General features: G+C 37.2%; 3 protein-coding genes and 1 long non-coding RNA gene across 8 annotated transcripts in view; 2 read left to right on the forward strand and 2 right to left on the reverse strand.

Annotated features, from left to right (window-relative positions):
* On the reverse strand, positions 1 to 12329 carry LOC143144281 (sodium-coupled monocarboxylate transporter 1). 3 transcript variants are annotated; one of them, XM_076306544.1, is made up of 16 exons: positions 12145 to 12329; positions 11125 to 11547; positions 9002 to 9204; positions 7528 to 7687; positions 7239 to 7304; positions 6784 to 6835; positions 6641 to 6708; positions 3674 to 3825; positions 2522 to 2662; positions 2073 to 2297; positions 1753 to 1936; positions 1609 to 1695; positions 1341 to 1510; positions 684 to 842; positions 507 to 618; positions 1 to 411 (listed from the first exon to the last, which is right to left on the reverse strand). In XM_076306544.1, the coding sequence occupies exons 3-16, from the start codon at positions 9187 to 9189 to the stop codon at positions 358 to 360; spliced, it is 1818 nt and encodes a 605-aa protein (XP_076162659.1). In that variant the 5' UTR covers positions 9190 to 9204; positions 11125 to 11547; positions 12145 to 12329; the 3' UTR covers positions 1 to 357. The 3 variants fall into 3 exon arrangements, with proteins under 3 accessions (XP_076162659.1, XP_076162661.1, XP_076162662.1); XM_076306546.1 differs by having other exon boundaries at positions 11125 to 11509; positions 11892 to 12329; XM_076306547.1 differs by lacking the exons at positions 11125 to 11547; positions 12145 to 12329 and adding an exon at positions 10216 to 10318.
* The window catches only part of LOC143144282 (uncharacterized), a 16911-nt gene continuing 5132 nt past the window's right edge, over positions 11169 to 22947 (forward strand). The window contains exon 1 of the long non-coding RNA XR_012991389.1: positions 11169 to 11228. This is a non-coding gene — a long non-coding RNA (uncharacterized LOC143144282). The remainder of the gene's footprint in view (positions 11229 to 22947) is intronic.
* Positions 13051 to 20272, reverse strand: LOC143144361 (endoplasmic reticulum transmembrane helix translocase). 2 transcript variants are annotated; one of them, XM_076306688.1, is made up of 19 exons: positions 19817 to 20272; positions 19389 to 19727; positions 18900 to 19165; positions 18584 to 18812; positions 18362 to 18515; positions 18141 to 18290; positions 17871 to 18053; positions 17663 to 17800; positions 17464 to 17584; positions 17234 to 17388; positions 16986 to 17161; positions 16673 to 16912; positions 16390 to 16605; positions 16125 to 16314; positions 15812 to 16048; positions 15407 to 15743; positions 15159 to 15330; positions 14941 to 15081; positions 13051 to 14851 (listed from the first exon to the last, which is right to left on the reverse strand). In XM_076306688.1, exons 2-19 carry the CDS (start codon positions 19653 to 19655, stop codon positions 14744 to 14746), a joined length of 3480 nt encoding a protein of 1159 aa, XP_076162803.1. In that variant the 5' UTR covers positions 19656 to 19727; positions 19817 to 20272; the 3' UTR covers positions 13051 to 14743. The 2 variants fall into 2 exon arrangements, with proteins under 2 accessions (XP_076162803.1, XP_076162802.1); XM_076306687.1 differs by having other exon boundaries at positions 19389 to 20272.
* LOC143144309 (protein ST7 homolog) overlaps positions 22219 to 22947 on the forward strand; it is a 2125-nt gene continuing 1396 nt past the window's right edge. Inside the window, exon 1 of one of the 2 annotated variants that reach the window (XM_076306594.1) lies at positions 22219 to 22928. In XM_076306594.1, the coding sequence (XP_076162709.1) occupies positions 22505 to 22928 (424 nt within the window). In that variant the 5' untranslated portion in view covers positions 22219 to 22504. The remainder of the gene's footprint in view (positions 22929 to 22947) is intronic. The other variant, XM_076306593.1, reaches the window with a different exon arrangement.

Below are 22947 nucleotides of genomic sequence, written 5' to 3' on the forward strand. Positions count from 1 at the left end.
AGAAAAATTTATTTCTTCTAAAAATTATAAAACAATACCCATAGAATTTATACTAAATGTCTCGGTACGCGAATATACTAAGATACGGTTCGTTTGTTTTGTGCATTCACCTACGTAGAATCGCGCTCGTTCTACAGAACATCTATCGAGCGGAACGCGTATTATATCCTATTACCTATATTTGTATCTATGTAAATACTGTAAAACAAGTGAACGGAAGTAAAACTTCGCGATCGTTCCATAGAATTTTAAAAAAGTAAACGGAATCGTGGATGAAAACGTCGATCCGGACGAGGTAACGTTTTCAGCAACGTGGAAATGATCCAGCACGGTCGTCTCGTACGTTCGACGAGACACTCAATTTCGAAACGTGGACTGCATCGTAACGCCGTTGGGGAAATTTTGGCTTCTCTGCAATAAAACGAATACAATTACCGCTCGAGATCTCGTTACGGGCTTGAACATTGTACGAATTAGTATCGCGTCTTCGCAGATAGAATACTCACTCGCTTCTTTTTCAAATCGGCCAACAAAAGACTCGCCGTTGCCTGGGTGTCGGTAGGTCCAGTTACGGTTGCCGTACTAGCGCCATTTTGATACTTCGGTTTCGGCAAGAATCTAAAATACACGAAAGCTCGTGACACGTACCGTATCGTTGCGATTACGTTGCTTTGTAGACTTACGAATGAATTATCGGCGAGAGTAATTTCTTGTCGATGGAGGAAGGATCTACGGGGCCGGTCCACCAACTGACGAAATTACCTACGACGATTACGATTATCGTGCCCAATCCGGTGAACCAATGGTACGATAATCGATAAAGAGGAAATACATCGTCTTCGCTGAAAGAATCCAACGTACAGGGCGTTCGTTTTATCTCGACTCGATGGAATATCTCACGAGGTATCGACGGTATCGGAAAAATGTTTTCACGAACGTTCGATACGGAGAGAACAAAAATTATTTCGGTATACGGTGGTAATCCCCCCTCGGTACCAAAGGATTGTTTCTCAGTACTTCGATACCTTCGATTACTTCGCGAATTGCCTCACCGTATCGAGATAAAACGGACACTCTGTGCATATGTGCGTGTACACCGTGACGATACGTATGATATTGACTCTAAATGGAATCGTAGCGATCGAAAGGCGTCGATTGGTGCGCAAAACCGCAACAAGTGTGCTTCGTATTCCCGTTTCCAGTAAAGCGGTGCGTTAACTCGATCGCCGCCGTTAAGTGAAACCTTGATCTCTCGCAACGCCGGACGCTAACGTTCGCTCAAAATTGAATCGATTGCGAAAGACTCGAGATAATTACAATCGGCGCTGAAGTCGACTTACTCCGGACGCTCGAATTGCTTCAAAAAACTTTCAGAAACGTTCGCCGGGCAATGAGAAAGTGACACCGGAAGTTTCTTAGGGATGAGTAACCCGGCACCAATGGACCAGTTTGCGCCTAAACTCGCCCAACCAGCGACCAGGAATCCCACGACAGCACCAACGAATGCGCCCTAAAAGACAGAAAAAGAACAATTAAAATTTATCCGTTACACTTACAACGTCCCTCTGCGTTACTTACAACGAACGACAGAACGTTTAAACAATTTACCTTGGAGTTCGTCCAAGGGAAAAGGATACCCAGCGTGAACACACCGAACGAAGTACCCGCGGCGATAGCTGCTAGACTTCCGGTAATCTGAAACGATGACCGAGTATTTGGTACACGAAACGATGAATCTGAAATACTACTCACGACTAACACTCCTCCCAATTTTTCGACCAAGAACAACAAGCCCAGAGCTATCGAGCCGAGTAGAACCACCACGACTTTCACGAAGATGAAGGAACACCGGTCGCTCAGTTTCAAACGAAAGCAACCCTTCACGAAATCCTCCAGGAGAACGACCGACGTTGAATTGAAGCCCACGGAAAGTGTACTGAAACGAAATGAAGAAAAAATTCATCGTAGCAATTCGTGGAAACAATGTCGTTTGGTAAGGGATCGCGGTGATCGTGGAAGGTTAACTGTACGTTACAAATTTACGAATACGTTCGAAAATTCGGGTCGCTTACCTAAGAGCAGCTCCAAAGATCCCCGCGACGAAAAGACCCGGGACTCCGTGCAAATGTCCCGCGATCTCCATAACGTAAGCGGGCAACAATTGATCGTCGGCGGTGATTTCGCCGAGAGCTCTTGGATCGCATTTCGGTGGTGCCCACCAGGCAAGAAGGACAAGACCGCACCAACAGCACAACGAAATGAACAACATAATAGTGATAGTGAATATCGCTAACGCTCTGAAATCACACCGAGAAGGGCCCACGGATAATTATACGAGGACGGTTGAAGGTGATCTCGTTCCATCCGGTGGACAGTTAATTTCACGACAGGTTTGTCACGCTGCGTGAAACGCAAACGTTACAATTATCGAGGTATCGACTCACCCTTGAGCGTACCCGGTACGAGACAGCTAAACGTTCGATTATCATGCGTCGAAAACTATATTGGCCTACTCACTTACAGTTTGGATGTTGCCAAATCTTTCAGCGCTCTGTACCGCTGTACCATGGTTTGATTCACGGCTATGTAAGCAGTGCTGTAGATCCACGAACCGATCAACACCGTCCATACCGTGTGCCTCGTGTAAGGAGACGGATCGAAGCTGCGAGAAAAGACAATACGGAACACCGGGAGTACAAATTTCTTTCCACGTAGCTTCTCGGGCAGTAATCGCTACGATTCTGCGATCAAAGCGCGCGAACCGTGTCCCTTCGAAAGTGTTCCGACGCGCGCGAGGAGAGGTCTCGATCTCGACGAGTGCTTTTCAAACGTTAAACAAATCCTGGAGTATCGTTCACGCGTCATGTTCCGCGCGGAACGCTCGTGCATCACCGCATCGACACGGAGATCGCGAACAGAATTATTTAACCACCTAGCAGCCATCCTCTGCAAGGAGATACGACTGGTAGGGTACGGAGATATCCTTAGGGGAGATAGATCAGGGTGAGTTGTCAGAGAACGGTTAGAATTTGTATATTCGACGTAACATTGGAAAATTGAAACAAACGACGCGTAACCGACACTCGAAACACGGTCACAGGATACTCGTGACTTTCGCGCTATTTTCGATCACAAAGTGTACGCACTATACACACTCTTCCCATTTTTCTAACAACGATACACGCGAAACGAATACACATTTCGTTTCTGACACTAATTACGCTCACCGCGAAACAATGATTACTCCATCGATCGTATTTTTCGCAACGTCTGATTTATGCACTTTGTGTTCACCGAACAACGCAATTACGATTCATCGAATGCGGTTTCTCCCGCCGATGATGACTAAAATATTAAAACTTAATTTTCCCGCGTTCCACGTTTCCTCTCTCTTACGCTTTGAATAATTTCGAGATTATCGAAAATTGCTCATTTCGGGCTCGCGCGTCGATTCAATTATACTAGATCCCGACGAACTGTGTATCGATGCTATCCTCGGACTCGAGATGGACCTCGTACTCGAAATTGAACACTGCACCGACATCGGACCACCAAAGAGACACGGTACGCGCTAAGAACGGTTCGAAAGGGCGCGAATTGCTCGAGAAATTAAAATATACTCCAAGAGGAGATGTATCTCGCTCGAGAGTATACTCGAAGAAACGTATCTTACTTGAGAAACTCGATTCTCTTGGCCGCGGATGCCTCGCTCCATATCGTCGCGGCGCCCAATTGATACGTGCCCAAAACGCTGACGGTGAGGACTCCGGCGATCATGACTCCGACTTGCATCGCGTCCGTCCACACCACCGCTTTGATACCACCCTGTGGTTAAACACGTTCTCAAGAATCGATTCTTTAATCGTGGACGGTTGCTCGTACCGATCGTTCGAATCGCGTTCGTCGAACACGAAGAACGTCTCGACCACGAGGAAGAAGAAAAGGTTCTTTTACTTTCGAAAGGTTTACTTTCCACATTACCGATTCGATACCACACAGTGGTTAAACACGTTCTCAGGGACCGATTATTTTTCGTGGACGGTTGCTCGAACCGATCGTTCGAATCGCGTTCGTCGAAGAGTGTCTCGTCTACCACGCGGTAGAAGGAAAGGTTTACCATCGAAATCCTTTTCGACAAGGTGGAGCACGGCAAGGACACCGATGGTAAACGAATTACAAAGAGTCGCTCGGCCGCGATATAAATTTTCATTAATTCCTAGACGATGGTGCCGAGAGGCGGTGAGGGGGTGGGGGACAACAAATTGCTCGGATAATTACAGACGCGCGGGCACGCGATTAATCACTTCGGCGTTGGCTTTGTGATCTGCTACCTACGGCAGGGAGCACTCGACGTCGTGGAGCTCCGCGCCATTGTTTCCAACGGGCCATTGTCGAGCTTTCAGTTTCCGTCCATAAACATTTCCAGTAGCCGGGTCCGCGCGAGAGATTCTTCGCGGCATTGTCCACCGAAAATTGTTTCCTACGAGCTACGCGAACCCGAGGAACTTGAGCTATCCACCTAGGAGGGAATTCGGCGTACACGAGGGACCTTGGAAAATTAGCTCGCGTACACCTAAACGGGGCACACGCTCGTTTCGAAATCACCCCCTCCGTCCTACTCTCCCCCTATCTACGCTTCACTTTCCGTACGTTTGGTCGTTGATACGTCTCGTTAACTCCTTAAACGCCGACAATGAATTCGCTATCGTCATCGTTGTTGAACGCGACGACGTACGTAACGATACCGGGTTAAACGCTCAGCGGCTCGAATATTGTCCGATCATCGCCACCATCGTTGTACACTGCACCCCGTCGAGAATCCCGGATCATCCGTCTTGTTTTCCACGGTACCGTGTCAACCCTATAAAGCGTCCTAGGAACGTCGAGACACCTTGCGACGCAGGCTTCGATGCGAACAACGGGTTCAAGTACGGAGCGGATTAGCAGCGAGGCTACGGACGTTGGAAACGAATTAATATCGCGCGTGGATATCGAATTTCGCACTGTACCTAAACCGAACCAAAATTAACGTCCGTTCGCGAGGAGACACGGTTGGGTTTACACTCTAATTACAGTCCACCGGCTCTGCACCAGTATTACGTTGCCTTCGCAACGAGAACGAAATCGAAATTTCGTTTACGTAAAACGATAGTTCGAAACCTATCGATATCAACCCTTCGCGGTCGTGTTAAGTTTGAACATGGATGTCGACCGGTCGGAGTACATTTCCATTGAAGAAGCAACGATACGTAACGTTTAAGAATACGAAGGATAAAGAAGATTTATTAATTCTAGAACTAATTGGATTTATGTTCGTATAACAATGTGTTTTAATGTACTGTCTTTGCGTAGAAATTGTATTTCATGGTTCTCCGTCGTGTGGTATCTTTCAAAACGATCTCCAACGTACAGACCTGTATGTCCTTTTCGACCACGTGTATCGCAAAAATAATTAATTTGTAAAATATTAGTCCTCCGCCGTTAAACCTTCCGTTTGAACGTACAGAACGATCTTTACTTTTTACTTCTTCGTGGTACCGCAACGTGTGCAGTTTTCCATTAAGGAAAATCATTAAGTCTTTTTTCTTTACTTCCGTTATCTTTAATAGGAGCACCGTATTGGTTCGAGAATAGATTCTTTGGACATTCAAGTTCGTTCCGAGAAAGTGTAAACTGATACATAGTTGAACGAAGTATAAGATCAGTATGGTTCCTTGCTGCGGTGGTTGAGAGCCGACACACGACCGTAAAGGGTTGAAAAGATCACATCGAAGAAGCGATCCGTCGTTTTTAAAGCGATTTCCACGAACGTGCCTTTCTCTCGTCCGCCATTCGCTAGGCAGATATCGGTAAAACGTATTTTCATTATCACCATTCCTATTATTACGATTAAAAGAAGCAGTATTGATAAATCCATCGACAAATTCGTTTTCAAGTTTTCCACAAAATACGCTCGTTGTGAAAACTCTACAAGCTTGCGTAACTAAATGTAACTTACCACGATCATTGATATTTTTCGATAAAATATTGACCGAGCGTACAACGAACAATTACGATATTTTAGGAAGGCGAGATTAAAGAAAGATCGATTTTCCAAATTCCAAAACTCGACCCCCTCGACCGTCGTTGAATCGTTTTACAAGTCTTGGAGCAACTGATCTGTTCGCTCGGTGCAAACGCGCGTAAACTTTGTTCTACCGAATGAAATCACGGGAGAATCGTCAATGATTTGCGTTCGGTCTTTCGCGAGTCATAGAAGCGATTTTAAGCAAGACGGTGACTACGTTTCGGTGGTAAACGAACGCGATGAGAATTCAATTCGCGAGGATAACGAACGGTGTCAGACTTTGCGTTACAGTGTTCGTCCAGCGTTCGAAAACGACTGCAAATTGCCATTAACGTACGCGTAACGCTGGTCGTCGAGTTTTTAGCGAACAATGTACGTAATGTAAACCCGGTATGTAAACCCAATTGTACCGTCGAAGCAAACGAAAAGCATAAATAGGGATGTCGTGTAGCAAAATAAACGAACGAAGAAGCAACCTTTCAAAAGAGAACCGTTTTCCCCTTTGTATCGTCGAGGATCGATCGATGGATCGTTCGGGCGATCGTACGAACGAATTTCCGGTCATAGACTTACCAGAACGGTATAGAACACGCACACGTAGCACACCACGATCCCGATTAAATGCACATCAATGCCGCTCACTGTAATCAATCACAGAAATTTTAATAGCGCACGGTCAATGCTCCACTGCGAATAATAATATGGCCACATAATACCTTGATTCAACGCTAACGCTGGAACGTAGACCACGATCGATTGGTAGAGGACCTGAAATTGGTACGTTGCTACAACAATCGCGTATGTACCCTTATCGTCTTTGATAATTATTTACACGCAGGAAAAACGAAGAAAAAAAAAGGAAAGAAAAATAGAAGAGAGAAACAAGGGAAACAAGACCCGAAGAATTAAATACATTCGAAGTTAAGGTTTTTTAAGTGTTCCGATAAGCCGCGTTGATTAAAGTTCCGTGTTTCTGTCGCGTAACGTGGCGTGACACGGCTTCGTTGCAAACCGGGTACCCTTCGAGTTCGAGTCAATGATGAATTACTTTTACCAAACTTTCTAATGTATTTAACCAGGGTAGATCGGCGTCGCGAGCTTTGCGTTACACGGTGATTCGAGATAAAACCACGTATACAGAGTTCGTTGCCACGACGGTTTCGGTGCTTACCACATCGATAACGAAGATCAGCGATACGAGGATCCGTACACCGCGATTGAATCTTATCTCTAAATACTGAAACAGAATTATGAAAGGTGGGGTTGAACGGTGCTTCGATTTCATATTTCTCGAAGAGCTTTTTCTTTTTCATCCGGACGGTCACGAAAGCAACGCGTTAACACCGCTCTCGTGGTTAAATCTTACTGGGAAAATATCGCCAGTCGTATTTAAACACACCGCCGTAAAATATACGTCGCGTGTACATTGGAACCGTCCTCCGTGCATCGGTGAACTATACCTCGTAAACAGAATTAAGTCCCAGCGCAACGAAGACAGGGGCGTAGATAGTGGCCACCGTTACCCCCGTGAAGAATATGGAAATAATGGTGATCCAATACTGAGTCCCGAAATTGTATATCTCGGCCGGTGTACCAAGGATCGTTACGCCGGATATGAAGCTACGATTACGAAACAAACGAATCGTTAATAGATTTAACACCTCGCCGTATCGTAATTAAGGATTTAGCTCGACGAAATTCGGTCTCGAACGATAGGAAACGCGAGAACGTTTACGATACAGGTCGAGATGCGAAATGTTGGACTATTTTTTGGTAAATATCGCCCGATCTTCGTTGCAAGAGTCAAAGAGTTCAACCGTACGAACCGTATTCGATTGCACGGGTCGGACTCGCGATGTTCACGTTCGAACCGTATTCGATTGCACGATTCGGACTCGCGATGTTCCCGTTTGGTCGAAAATTGTTATCACGAGTCGTACTCGTGAAAGAACGGCAAAGGTTCGACATCGTAACGTCCCCTTCGTTCCGTGGTACAATCGCGAAACGTATCGCGAATCACGAAAACGGGCGGTAGTAATTCGCTCGGGAACGACGCGGAGAACTCGAGGAGCTCGGTTCTCTTCCCGCGACAATGGGAGCGTAAAATTTGTATTTCGTTCGGTGTCGCTCGGTAGCGCGAGTAAATTCTACACGGTGTACGAAAAATTGTTTATCGTCTCTCTTAAATTTCATTCGTACGTGTACGCGATCAAAGGATACGAAGTTCCCTCGTAAAAAGTTGTCAAGTTTCGACCAATTGGGTCGCACGGATCGGCTATCCGCGAACGAACCGCTTCCCCCACTTTGTCGCTCTTGTTACTATTTACACGCGACACCGCGTTACCTGCCCGCCCGTGGCTCTACGAGTACAATGCGTTCTTTATCGAGAGACAATATCACCGCGCGTACAGTAACAGGGGAGACGGAGTGGGGGTAGCAGAGCAACGCTTCGCTCCTCCCAGAAACAACGTTGCGCGATCTAATTGGTCGAAACTCTAATAACTTCGTATATACACGGTCTTCGTATACGAATGATCATTCCTCGAGAGCGTATACATACACTCTTCGTGTATAAATGGTCATTCCTCGAAGGCGTATATATACGTTCTTCGTATAGGAATGATCATTCCTCGAGGACGTATATATACACTCTTGGTATATGAATGGTCATTTCTCGAGGGCGTATATATACGCTGTTCGTATACGAATGGTCATTCTTCGAGGGCGTATATATACGCCCGTCGGAGCGAAACGATTAAGACGAATCTCGCACGATACCCGTAGACGAAAGGGTTCAGAGCTTCGAGAATATTCGAAATAAGTAATCGCGGTACCGTGTATCGGGTAGCTTGGTCGTCCAACAACGTTCAACATTTTTGTTGCGCACACAAGGGTCAATAGACCGACAATTAGAAAGATCGAAACCGTGGATACCTGGCGACAAGGGAAGCGGACACGGGGAAGAGACCCATGCTCCTTCCTCCGAGGAGATAATCTTCGGTGCTCGACTTCTGCGCTTTTCTGTAATGCCATAATCCTGCGGCGGCGGACACGACGAGCATCATCCCGAACACCAACCAATCTGCCCAATGAAAGTATCCTCTCTCCGCCGTTTCCACCATTCTAACCCCGAGGAACTGGAACCGAGGGAAAACTTGATTTACGAAGCCAGATTTGCCCGATAATACCGATAATCACGGTAATGGAAGTCAAGTAACACGGATGAAAGCTCAACGACACTCACCACGATACACGCATAATGGATCTTCGACGAGTGCTTAGCTTTCATCGTTACCGTATAATGCACACGAGGACGGAAAAATGGAGAATATATAATTTAATAAAATGTTTATACACTCTGAAAGATATCTTGTTTCATTTTCACCAAAAAAAAAAAAATTGCCAAAGTGAAAGAAATTTTTTCTAAAATTTTGAAAGTTTCACTTAAAACGAAACTATCGCTTCCGTGAGACGAACACCTCTTTCGTGTACAAATGCTATACCGAAATCGTTCTTTACGAAAATTAATTTTCCATCGATAAAGGAAGAATATTTGTTAAATGTTGAACGACGAGTTCATAAATACTTGTCGTTCGAAATGTTCAGCTGTCTTGCAAAACGATTTGATATTATGAAAATTCTACTCTCTAAAAATGTAAAACTACAAAAATTGATCGAAAGGTACACACTGAACGATCGCAATTATTACGCGGAACGAATTCTTAACACCGCTACTGTTTGTTGATCAAAAGAAAACAAGCTACAAGTCTTACAGTACATGATTGTACACTTAATACACGTACGCTCCTAATTGGTACTTGACACATGACCTTAATGCGGTTCGCAGCTGTTAGTATTCCAATACAGCTTGTTAACTTGATAAACGTTACACTTTCCGAGTACAATTTAACGAAAAGCTGTTCGGTTTTTCTGATGTTCCATCGTGTAAAAACGACAACAATGCAAGCTCGTAATTCTTATTCACCGGTCATACGATTGAAAGAATTTTAAACTAGATTCCGATTCAAAATTTATACGTAACTCTGAATGTTTGTAAAACAATAATCGCAATGTGCACTTTTACTTTGAAATTCTTTATTATTTTCTTAACGAAGCCCTATTACCATTACACTTATTAAAATACTTACCCGAAGTCGTAAAATTAGACAATTAAATACGGCGTAACTTGTATTAGTACCACCCAATCTATCAAAGGTGTCAGCACTGTACAGAAATCAATCGTAACACGAGAAAATCGAATAAATATCGTCCACTGAGTATTACAAATGGTCACGGGTCAGTAAACCAAGTCCGAGTTGAACAAAGTGAAAGATGTAGAGGAATTTAATGGAAGAACATTCCAAGAATGCGAACAATAATTGCAATGTGACCATAACGCATGGATCTCGCGTTACACGATACGTCAGCATCGTAAATTTCTACGCTTCTCTTTGTCTTGAAATCGGAATTTTAATGCGATCAAAATTCTTTTATTTTATACGCTGACATCATTTCATGATGGAATTCACGAATATATTACCCAAAGAATTTATTCGAGTACGAAAATATTCTCGACAGAGATTTGCCACTTTCACGTCATTTTCTCAAATATCTATGGAAAAATAAAATATAGCACGATATAATCGTTACACAAAAGTTTTCATTCACCTTTACAAGAATCTTAATCACAATTCTAAAAATAAAATCAAAATTTTATTACGTGGGGGTTACATTTCTAGATGGTGAATTTTAAAAATAAAATAAAGTAGAAAACTTTTGTGCACGATATATTCGAATTCCAGCGTTCCCTGTTCTATTCTTAAGTTACCATATTGTAAAACGTAAATATAAAAATATACGAAAAGTATATATCGTGCACCGTCATCTCCTAGCATATTTTGTAATTCACGTATTTCATTATGCTTTATCACCGTTTCTTTACATATCCCATACAACGTTGCATATACAAATGAAATGTAGTTGAACGATATTACCGATCGATAATCGATTAAAAGATATTTTCTATATATACCGACTGTTGATAAACGTATACTCACTGTCAGGTTTTATAAATAGGATTCTTTATATTTAGTAACGATGAGCAGTCCACTGCTTGCCGTGTTTTGCACCCAAATTTTTGTCTTCTCTGCACGATCACCATGTAAGTATATAGCGAACACAATTTACTGTATTTCCGTCGGAATCACCTTAATCTTGATCGACGATCGGTAAGAGTATAGAAATAGGTAACTTTCTTCAGTTGTACGCTACAATATCGCGATTCCTTTTAGTTTACTTCTCTTTATTTCCTTTCTAACCGTCTTCTTCCTCCCAGTTCGTAGTTCCAACAAGCACTGTTCGGAAAGCAGTTCACTTCTAGAAAGCAATTCGTCTAAATTCGTGCTCTTGTTTGCTTTCAGTAAAAACGTGCTACTTTCTTCTCTATTGTATAGTACATATGTTGATTGTTTTTTTCTTTCCTTAATTAATTAAAGATTTCATTATCATTATTTACATATGCTCGTATTTCCAAACGTTATATTTATACGCACTAAATCAAATAGCTAATTAGAATTTTAAAATAAGTGAAAAAAATATTAACATCACTTAATTCACAAATGCTAAACAATTATTACCGATCATTACTAAAGCCAAATCAGCAAATATATAAATCTAATATGTTAACGATAACCATTTATAATTTTGTGGAGAAAATATTAATTAGTTTTTAAAGAATATTTCAAGAAAATTGAATTGTACATAAATAACAACCTATAACTAAGTATAAATATAATTTAAATAATTATATTCAACAATAAGGTACGTTTAAATCGTTGCAATGAATCAGCAGCTGTATATTTAAAAAATTTGAAAATTAATACTTGTGATATTAATTTCATCACATAAGAATTTATTGAAACAATTCGTTTTAAACAATCGTTAAACTGTCATTAATCTTTTATGAGTTGAAACCTGATATTTCGATACACAATCCGTTATAAAATTTTTTAAATATCCGTTAAGCTATTGAACACAATCCTGATTTATGGGAAGGATGACACAAAAAGTTGACAAACTTGAAAGTTGTAACAAGAGGATAGACACTTCCAATATTCGTGCACACTTTGTACCGCCAAATATAGCACGATAATCGCGCACAATCGGAATATGTTTAAAAAAGTAATAACATTGACGAACAAATATAATGGAACATAGGCAATAACGTCACGACCAACTGTCTGCCGTGACCAACAACGGACTGTTGGGAAGTTCGAGACTCAAGATCGAGCCAACCGGTTTCCTCGATCTAAGCCTAACTCTTCCAATTTGATTCCAACACAACGAAACTTAAATAGCAGTTTACCCAATCAATCATTGTGAAAATATTAAATTTTGCTTTGCATTCGCTAGTTGGAATGTCAGATGAAATCGTAAACACAATTGAAAAGGAAGATTACATATTGGTTGAAATATGAAAATATATCGGTACACCACAATTAGATCAAAATAATCATGTAGAGACTCCCCATGTGATTTTAAACGTTAATTAAACAGTATTAGGTAAGCATATAATTGGGGTATTAAATTATTTCTACTATTTCAAATTAAAACGATAACCTCACAAATGCGTAACCATGAATGACCAACATAATCCCTTCCTTCCCATTATACGCTTTGTACGCCGTGCTGTAAGTCCCAATTTCTTTTGTTCGTGACTCGTATATCAACATATGTATATGTGATGCATTTACGTAAATGTCTGAATGTATCATTAGACAATGAATTTTATATAATTTGATTATTGCTAAAAAATGGATTTGGGATAAATTTGCTTATTAATAATAATTTGGGACATATTAATAAAAAATGTTAATGTAATATTTACAACAAATTATTTTATCATTAATTATAAAGAATTACAAACATTCGTAAGACAACGATAAACAATTAGCTTTTATTTAGAATATTCGATCGAAAGAAACGATGCGGTAAAAATATTTAATATCGTATGGAAAATACAATATTCTTAAACTCTGAATGTTCATCATTCACAACGCAAAATTTTCAATTTGTTCAAGATTAAGCAATCGTAATATCAAACGCATTTTTTAAACACACTACGTTTCTTAAACATGGTATTCTCTCTTATTCAGATAAAAATACAAATGCCTCTTTTTCGACAAAATGATCAAGATATTGCATTTCAAATCAAAGTGCTTTCCCTCTCAATAACAAAATGTAAAACTTGTAAAAAGTTGGAATGTATTAATGCAATAATTCTAAATAGTTTTAACAATTGAGAATATTTTGTTATTTTCTTATAATTGCTTAGTTCACACAAAGTATAATCTTAACATAAATCGATGACATTACATTATGAATTAAATTAATACACTGTATGTAACATATTTAAAATTCAAATTTTTAGATTTCCAGAAGCTTGTATGTTACATAAAGCGAATACTGCGTGTTTATGAAGTTCGAAATGTTTTGCGTAATTTTGCACTTTAAAATGTATAACGTTTATATAAAAAGTTTATAGTTATCGCCACACCTCAATGCAATGAATAATATATGAAAACTCACAAGTGCCACAATTATTTTGATTATAATGTGAACAGTAACAGCGTATCTTCATCATTAAATATAATTATCGATGTATCTAATTAGACATACAATACAAATTTTTTCGCACTGCATATTTACATTATACGAAAGCAAATATAAAATATAAACTAGAAAAGTTAAATTTAATCTCAATTTATTTCTTGAATTTATTGTTCGTTCAAACAAGTACATGCCTGTTGTGTTTGGGAAAATATTAATTCTGATTAATTTTTCAATAAACTCGCAACATACTACGCATGCGATCTTGGAAAATTGCATAAAATGCTGTTACCCTAAAATTGATAATAATCTCTTGTTATCAAATAATGTTTAAAGACGTTTTCTTTACATCTTGTATGAATATTGCTAAATTAGGGTTGTAAGATACAAACATATTGCTTAAAAAACAATGAAATAATAATCATGACATCTTGTAATAATTATTTACCTATCTGTACATACTTTTATTACGTGTTCATTTCACTTTGCATAATAATACCTACACTCGTTAATACATACATACCACTTTTATCGCGTGTTCATTTTTTTATTTCATTTCACATTTCATACCTACACTCGTTAATACATACATCTATACTATATATAGTATTACGAAGTAAAGTGCAATATGAAAATGAACACGCGATAAAAGTATGTACAGATATACATATACATATACATATACATATACATATACATATACATATACATATACATATACATATCATATACATATACATATACACACATACTTCAATTGTTTTAATTATCTTGTTCCACAAAGAATTATCAACATTATTCATTTCTGTGATAAATAAAAAAAAAATGCCATTAATGCAAAGTAGTTAACAAAATGAATATCTATTTAAGTAATGATTTCTCAATCATGTTTAGTCAGTCTTTCAAAAAATATTGTTTCACATAAAAATATAACGATACAATGCATAACATATAGGGATAATTACACGTGTATGAATTTACTCTTTGTGAAACAAGAAAGCAAATTTGTATTTTTAATATTTCACATATTTTTGAATTTAGAATTAGAAAATGGAAATTGTGTTCTAATCACAGCTTTTCATGTCTTCCTTCTCCAAACAGCCATAAACAGGCTCTGTCGACTATATACGCAAGAATAAAGTCTGCTACTAATATTTGAATGAAAAGTGTACGAAACTATAAGGAGAAAATGTTACAAATTAATATGTGCAAAATTTTTATAAGTATTTAATATATATAATATTATACGCATTAATAGCACTTACGTCACTTGGGAACTCTACAATTTCAAATTTTGTAGCCAGAACAGGCGAAAAGCCACATAATCCCAATATAAAAGCTACAGTGCCTATAAGACTGTATAATAATGATTTATTTTGTGATAAACTCTCCATATATGGTTGACCCTATGAGTAAAATTATATTAAATTAAAACTAAATATTCATTGTTTTGGTGAACAAATTATTTAGCTGTATGGTTTACCCGATAATTAATTGCAAAAGTAGAAACTTGATGAGCCATAGTGATAATGTAAACTGTGCTGTTTACCAAGTTTGCTTCAAAACGTTTATCTTTGTCATCAAGATTTGTATTTAAACATTCATTTTTGCTGAATGAAATATTTGGAGCTAATACAGATGCTATCTTCTCATTCCTTATTAAATAGAACAAAAATTAATATACATTACATTAAAATATTTAACTTATTTGACCCATACTTCTTTCCTTACCTCGGAGATAATATAGTCGCTTCTCTTACCAAATACACGAGAGAGATAAAGTGTAAGCCAAATTGAAGCCACACAGTGCTAATAGTGTACAGATTAAAAATATTTGGAAGAGGTCTTTGTTTAGATAATGTTTTCAATGGTTTTGATCTTGATATGAATAAAAAGCAGATAGCTAAAAGAACACCCTGTACTGTAGCTTGCGCATCGCTAAACTTTATCTCATCTAAATAGAGTACAGATTGGCTATATGCATGTCCTAATGCACAAATTGCCAAAATTTTAAACATTTGCAAAGTTGTAACTAAAGTACACCGTCCTTGCTTGATAACATGGCATACTGCAATGAAATAGGGAACATTATGTATTACATTATGATTTTCTATCTTTTTATATAACGAAACTCACTGCATTGAATCGATGACATTTTGCTGGTGAAAGGTGCAGCAATTGAAGCATCTCCAAGTTTAACCATAACAGGTCGTTTTTCTTTTTCAAGTTCTTTCAATATTTTTTGCATCCTTACTCTACTATTATCGGATATTCTCGAATGCATCCTTGGACCATTGGGTACTGTTGAGATTATACTTTCGTTCTTTGTATTATCTTGTTTATCTATAGGCACTCTAGAAAGGATTGCGACTCCTAATAAAATCAACTAATCAGTATATATGATTTTTATATATATAAACAAGTTTTAAAATTTCAATAATCAACTAACCCACATGAGCATGTTTCAAAGCACCGACATCATTAGTACCATCTCCGCACATCAGAGTTTTGTATCCCATATTTTCTAGAGAAACAATTATAAATTCTTTTTGTTTTGGTTCGCACCTTGCAAAAATTACAATGTGTGGTAATAATTTACGAAGAAGCTCCCGTTCATTATCTTTTAAATATGTTAAACCCTGTAAATTGTACGTTAAAAAAGACATCCTAAAGTGAAGAACATTAACATAATACTTTAAGTCTTATTAGTTTACCTCTCCTGTTAGACAAAGAGCATATTTCCGCCAAATTTCGTTACCTCGAGCAACATTTTTCATACCTAAAGGCAAATTTATCTTTCTATCTATGCTTTCCCACATCCATTCTCCATCATATGCGGTCAATATAAATGTGACTGGTTTTTTTGTAAAGTGTAACTCGCGACTGACGTGACAAGCTGTTAAAGGATTATCACCAGTAATCATGACCACCTATAAAAACGATACCGTCAATAACATGAAGGATTTTAAAAGTACAACTAAATAACCGAATAATTACCGAATGTGAAGCATTTACGATCTCTTTAATAACAGCTTTCGAATCAGGTTTAAGTGGACAGCTTATGATTACGAATCCGCCAAAACTAAGATTTGTTTCTAAACTTTCTCGCGTCAATTCCCTCAGATCCTGAGACGATAAAGGACCAGAGAGTTTTCGATATCCTAAAGCTAATACTCTGGCCCCGCGACGGGAAAGCGCCAAATAGGTAGAGTCATAATTCTCTGGTACAGATGTCAACTGAAAGAAAGAAATAATTTTTAGAATATACTACGACGGAAAATCAAATTTAAATTTACAACTGTTTACTCGCCATGTCTTTAATAACTTCAGGTGCTCCTTTTACAGTGGTCATATAATTAATTTCTAATGATCCAGGTATAGTGTATCCCGCTACGACTGACATTCGCTTTAACGCAGAAGAAAACTGGTGTCTCTGTACTATTTTTAAAACCGGGGATTGACCTTTTTTCGGTATCATGGAATCATCTAATATAAAATTATTATTATAATTATATCAGCATTTCTGATTAAACTCAACAAATCCTAATAAATGCATACTTTTTGTGAGAGTCCAATTAATAGCCTTTAGTGTAGCTTTTTCAAGTGGATCTCCAACAATACCATCATCTAATTGTACAAGGGAATGGCACGTTGCAAGTACTTGAATACTTTCTAAAGGCGCTTCAGAAATTTGCATAACATCTGCTTTTCCTCTTAAATTGTAAATGATTATTTCAATATAAATATCTGCAAATATTTCATATTATTTTGAAAATAATAATTCTTACTCTATTCCTGCTATACCCTCAAAAACCAAGTTGTCACTAGTTAAGGTACCAGTTTTATCAAAGCAACAGATTTCAACTTTTCCCGCAAACGGAATTCTGAAAGGTTCTGTGCAAAAGACACCTACACAAGAGAAATATCTGTTATTATTCAAGCTAACAACAAGTATGTAAATGATTACTTTATACATTTTATAAATACCTAGTTTTGATAGAGCTAGTAAAGATGTATTTACAGCTAGCGATAATTCAATAGGCAATTCTGGTGGAACAACAGATGTTAAAATAAGTGTACATTCTAAAAATAATTTATATCTATTCCTTGAAGGATTCTCGCTTCCTGTAGGAAATTAATCATTTATTAATAATTTAAACACATCTTTCAACATTCATACTATTATGTAATGTACCTTTAACCCATACATATGTAGCTGCAACAATTCCAAAAATTAATAAAAATAAGATAAAGCCAAATGTTTCCAAATTATTGGCTGTAACCCGCTTAACTCCGAATAATATTGTCCTCAAGAGTTTACCCTGTGATGTGGAAAATCCAGTACGTAATACATAGGCCACGCAACCATTGTCAGTAGCTAAAATTTTAAGCATATGCAAATATAGATGTGTGTGCAAATGAAATACTTTATTGGTAAATGTTTATTTAATATTTAAATAGATACCCTTAAGGCCAGATACATTTTTACTGGGTGAAGTATGTTGTACAACTTTTGTACCTCCAAAAAGTACATGAAGTTTATCATCACCTTCTATATCCAATTGTCTATCATCGATGTCTTCTATTGGCTCTTTCATTTGTGGAACAGACTCTCCTATGTATTGTAATAAAATTACGTAAAACACATTAATCATTAATCATTTTTTTTTATTTGTAATAAATCACCTGTTAGCATACTCTCGTCGACCACACAAGGTCCTCTTAAAAGTAACATGTCACATGGCACTAAGTTATCATTTTGAGATCTTGTAATCGATACAATATCCCCAGGTACTAACTGCTCAGTGAGCAAAGAACGCCATCGTCTGTTTCTATAAACCTTTGACAAAAACGATTTCATGAAAAATACTTTTAACAAATTGTATTTTGTCTACAATGATTACTAACCATTATTGTACACGGCTTATTACCCATTTTTCTAATCTCAGCCATATTTCGAAGCTGCTGTTGTACAAGTGTACATTCAAACATAATAAGCATAATAAGGGTAAAGATACTGTAATACCAATATTTATCTAAGCACCATAAAGCTACACAAAATACTTGGAAAACAAAGAATGGTGCAATTGCTCTTTCTTTAAATAATTCCTTAAATTCTGGTACCACCATATCTAACCTAAATAAAAGCAATAAAATATTATACAAAACAAAATCATATTTATAATTATAATCTATAATTTCCATTCCATAGTAACACACTTACGTATTCTCGCCATATTTTTCTTCTGCTGCTGCAATCTCATTTTCATTTAAATAACCTTTCCATTCGCAATAATGTTTAACAGAGTGACCAATTGGAAACTGGAGACCTTCAAAGCGTTTTTTATGAGGACTCCAAAGATACTTGGTCTTTTGAAATATAAACCACGGCTCCTGCTGTTTGGAATGGAATAACTCAACAAGTTCTGAACTTCCATTGTTGGGAGTAGGAACCACCTTTGCTATTTTCGCTTTATAAGGGTTCTTCTCCTGAAATAATTGCATTTATTAAAATCTCATTGCGATACTAGAAAAATTCGCTTTAAACTGTACAATTTAAACGTTCCCGCCAATTGCCACGTGATTCAAACTAGCAGAAGGCCGGCTCGAATGGTCGCCACGCTAATGGAACATATTGAACGAAATAATTCCTATGTCTAAGTTGTTTAATTAATGCGCTTGATAAATTGCGGCGAATAAGTTGTCAACTCACCGAACTACAATTTAGAAAAGTATGTATGTGCACTGACCACTGACAACACAAACATATGAATATCTGTAATAAGGCTATAGCTGCGATGCCCACTAGGCCCGCGTCATAGTACTCGTCAATTCCATAAACAAAGATCCAACAATAAATCCACAAAGCGTGTAATATCACAGAAGGTAAGATGTACCCCGTGAATAATAATTTCCGAGGATTATGAAGTGTAACAGTTTGCACGAGTTCGTCTACCCGCGACAAAGCAATAGTCGCCATGGCTATGATTACAATGCGCCGTAACAAAGACGTATAGATTTAGTGCAAGATTCAGGTCTCTTCACATGAGATCTATCGACATGAATAGAAAATTCATTCAACAAACAATACACGTAACAACTGCACCAATGGCGTTCGAATTATGTTTACTCCTTTCGCACCTTTCCACAATGCTTTATACGTATACTAATTTACGGTAATAGGACAAAAATGTATTTTATGCAGAACACTGTTACATCACCTTGCGGCAATGATTTGAACTATTTTGTACCTTCATAATGTTACATTTTTAAATTATAAATTCGAATGTTTGAATACTTTGTGTTTAAAACAGTTTCCTAGTAACTTTCTAGGTAACTTTTATAAATCGATTTAAAATAAGAAAGTTTGACCGTTCTGGCACCGATCTTTGATTTTGATTGCACCCTAACCGTGATAACAAATTTTTAAAGCAAAACTTTTACACTTGTAATCGTTTAAACAATTCTAATCAAATTTTAGTGGAAATTGTTTTAACAGTATGCAAGTAGGCTTGTCATTATTTAATTAATGTTTATTTTGTACGAAATATACAGATAACACAAACTCGCCCTTAGTGCTATATTATACCACAAACACAGAGTACCCAAGTCATGCATTCCAGACTACACGGCGCCATATTGAATTTCCCCACTACAATATTCTGCCAGAAGCCGTGTGTCCGTGAGCATAACACTTGACAGCTTTGGCGAGTTGAGTAAAAAGGCGAATGTAAGGCTTTCTCTATCGTTCTCGAAAAATCTGAAGTCCGATTTGTAGGCAAACTAAACAACTTGAGTAACTGATCGTTGTGATACGTCGTTTACATTTGGAGGCAAAACTTTGCCACGATTCATCTAACATAGGAAAGTATTATAACGAAAAAAATATAACAAAACATTTTTTTACGAAAGACACATTTTAAGACCTCTTGTATAAATGTTGATTATTAATACCAATGATCAAATAGTTGAATGGATTTCAATGAAAGTTTGTGCATACATATGTATGTATTTCAGTTTTATATTCTGATATCAAGGTTTGATCAGATTTTAAGCATAATTAGTAGTTTTTTGATACTATCAATATATACGCGTTATTTATCAGAATTATTAAATAAAATTTTAAATGAATCGTAAGGAGAATTAAATTTTACATAACAGCATTAAATAAACTTTTCCTCTACCTTCTCCAATAACGAAAAAGTTAAATAAAATATTATTCATTGCATACGTGAACCACATGGATAATGTACACAATAAATTTTAGAAATTGAAAATATGTGAAATTATTATAGTTCAAATGAAAGTCCACTCTTGGTTAGTACCGTGCATGCACTCTGTAATTAATCGTTACACTCGGCAACTTAGAGATCTTCACAGTCAACGTTCACACACAAGATATAAGATGTTACACCTTACAGGAGTGGTGTCACACGATTTGAAATACGATTTATATTTCTTTGTATGACTAACAATTTAAAACACGGAAGGGGAATAAAAGCAATGAACGGAAAAAAAGAAACCTACACGTAATACTTGAAATGAATTAAAATGCATCAGTTATATTCACATTCTTAGCTTTCACAAAAATATTTAGACTTTCATACACGTTACAACAATTTTTTACGTTAAAATATTCCATTTATTCTTATATATGTTGCTGTGATCGGAGACCCGAAGAGAGATAGATGGAATCAAAATTCTGTCGATTTCCCTCGATACGCAGTACAAACGAAGTTTCTAAACAAAGAAGATGGAAGGAGTCAAAGATCCTTCGATCTCTTCGTTTAGATCTGCCGAGCAATTATATTATGGAAAAATGAGGCAAAATTACCAGGTCTCACTATGTGGAGATTGTTGCAAACGGAAACCAGCAAGGAGATAAATGGAATCAAAGTTTCATCGACATGTAATACAAACGAAATTTCTAAACCAAGGACATGGAGGGAATTAAATTTCCTATAAAAGATGATTTAACATTTGTTTAAGTTTTATACTTTACACAATACGCGTAAAAGTTGCATTTTCACCCTTTTAAGTAAAAAACGCAACATTTACGTGTATCATATAAATTATAAAAATTAAACAAATGTTTAATCAGTGTATCTAATATATAATTATTACTTTCTATGTTTTAAAATTTTAAAAAACGTATCAGTAACTATTTGTTATTTTAAGTCTCGATTAAAATTAATTTTTGTAGACTACTTAATCATTTATAATGCAAATGATATACAGAAATGAGTTTTCTGTGCTTACTACATTTGCCGACTTTGTTAATTTTGTTGATCATAGTTTCGGGAATTACCATTGCTAAATAAAGAAGTTCTAAAAGTACTGATATTTTACGCGGTCGGTATTTCAGATCATTACAACTACCGTAAGATAAAACGTTTATTTTATATTTCATTTGTAATATTGTTCTTTTCTTATTTACCTGCTGGAAAGAAATACCAGCTTAAAGTATTTCTGAAATGAGTCGCAACAAGCGCTTCAAATCTCGAAAAGTCTCGTTGGAATGTTAGGATTCTGATTTCGACAACTTCAGACAAAATAGATGCCACCACGTTTGTTAGTAGAATGAAAGCGGTTACGCATTGTTTGAAAATTTAAAAGAAACATGTGTAAATGTTAAGTTCATTCTGTAAAATTTGTTTTCTTTTTATTAATTCAGACATAATACCAGAAGTCTCACTTTCTCGGTAATGTATGGATTTAGCAACATCGTTTAGTGTTATGATGTTTAATTAGTACTATATTCAACAATATTTAGTGCAATCTGAAACAATAAAGAAAACAAAAAAAATACTTGGTGTTTAAGTATTATAAATGGCCCTATTATTCACAAGCATGTGGGATTCCGCAATGTTTTTGAGCACCTTAACCCCAAAATTTTACGTCGCTCTTACCGGAACGTCATCCTTAATTTCGGGATTGATTCTTATTTTTGAATGGTGGTACTTTAGAAAATATGGAACATCTTTTATTGAGCAAGTGTCCTTAAATCACATTTCCCCGTGGATCGGTGGAAGTGACAGTGGATCAGATGGAAGTAATTCAAGTTTGAATGGTTCAAATTCGAATCAACAGAACGTTCCGGAATGTAAAGTGTGGCGTAATCCAATAAATTTATTTAGAGGGGCTGAATATCAAAGATTTTATTGGGCTACGAACAAAGAACCATTAACATATTACGATATGAATTTATCTGCTCAAGATCATCAAACATTTTTCACTTGCGAGGGTGATACAGGTAAATGCTATACAAGCAA

Source organism: Ptiloglossa arizonensis, chromosome 3 (assembly GCF_051014685.1).
Source record: "Ptiloglossa arizonensis isolate GNS036 chromosome 3, iyPtiAriz1_principal, whole genome shotgun sequence".
NCBI classification, from domain to species: domain Eukaryota; kingdom Metazoa; phylum Arthropoda; class Insecta; order Hymenoptera; family Colletidae; genus Ptiloglossa; species Ptiloglossa arizonensis.

Excerpts from the sequence above, each read along its gene's own strand:
- LOC143144281 (XM_076306544.1), bottom strand. The coding sequence starts at position 9,189 with ATGGTGGAAACGGCGGAGAGAGGATACTTTCATTGGGCAGATTGGTTG. Across the intron at positions 6,709-6,783 it reads AGCGTTAGCGTTGAATCAAG|TGAGCGGCATTGATGTGCAT; the intron begins GTATTATGTGGC and ends GATTGATTACAG. Across the intron at positions 1,696-1,752 it reads AATTGGGAGGAGTGTTAGTC|ATTACCGGAAGTCTAGCAGC; the intron begins GTGAGTAGTATT and ends TCATCGTTTCAG.
- LOC143144361 (XM_076306688.1), bottom strand. The coding sequence starts at position 19,655 with ATGGCGACTATTGCTTTGTCGCGGGTAGACGAACTCGTGCAAACTGTT. Across the intron at positions 16,606-16,672 it reads TCGTAAATGCTTCACATTCG|GTGGTCATGATTACTGGTGA; the intron begins GTAATTATTCGG and ends TCGTTTTTATAG. Across the intron at positions 16,049-16,124 it reads TTTGAAACATGCTCATGTGG|GAGTCGCAATCCTTTCTAGA; the intron begins GTTAGTTGATTA and ends TGATTTTATTAG.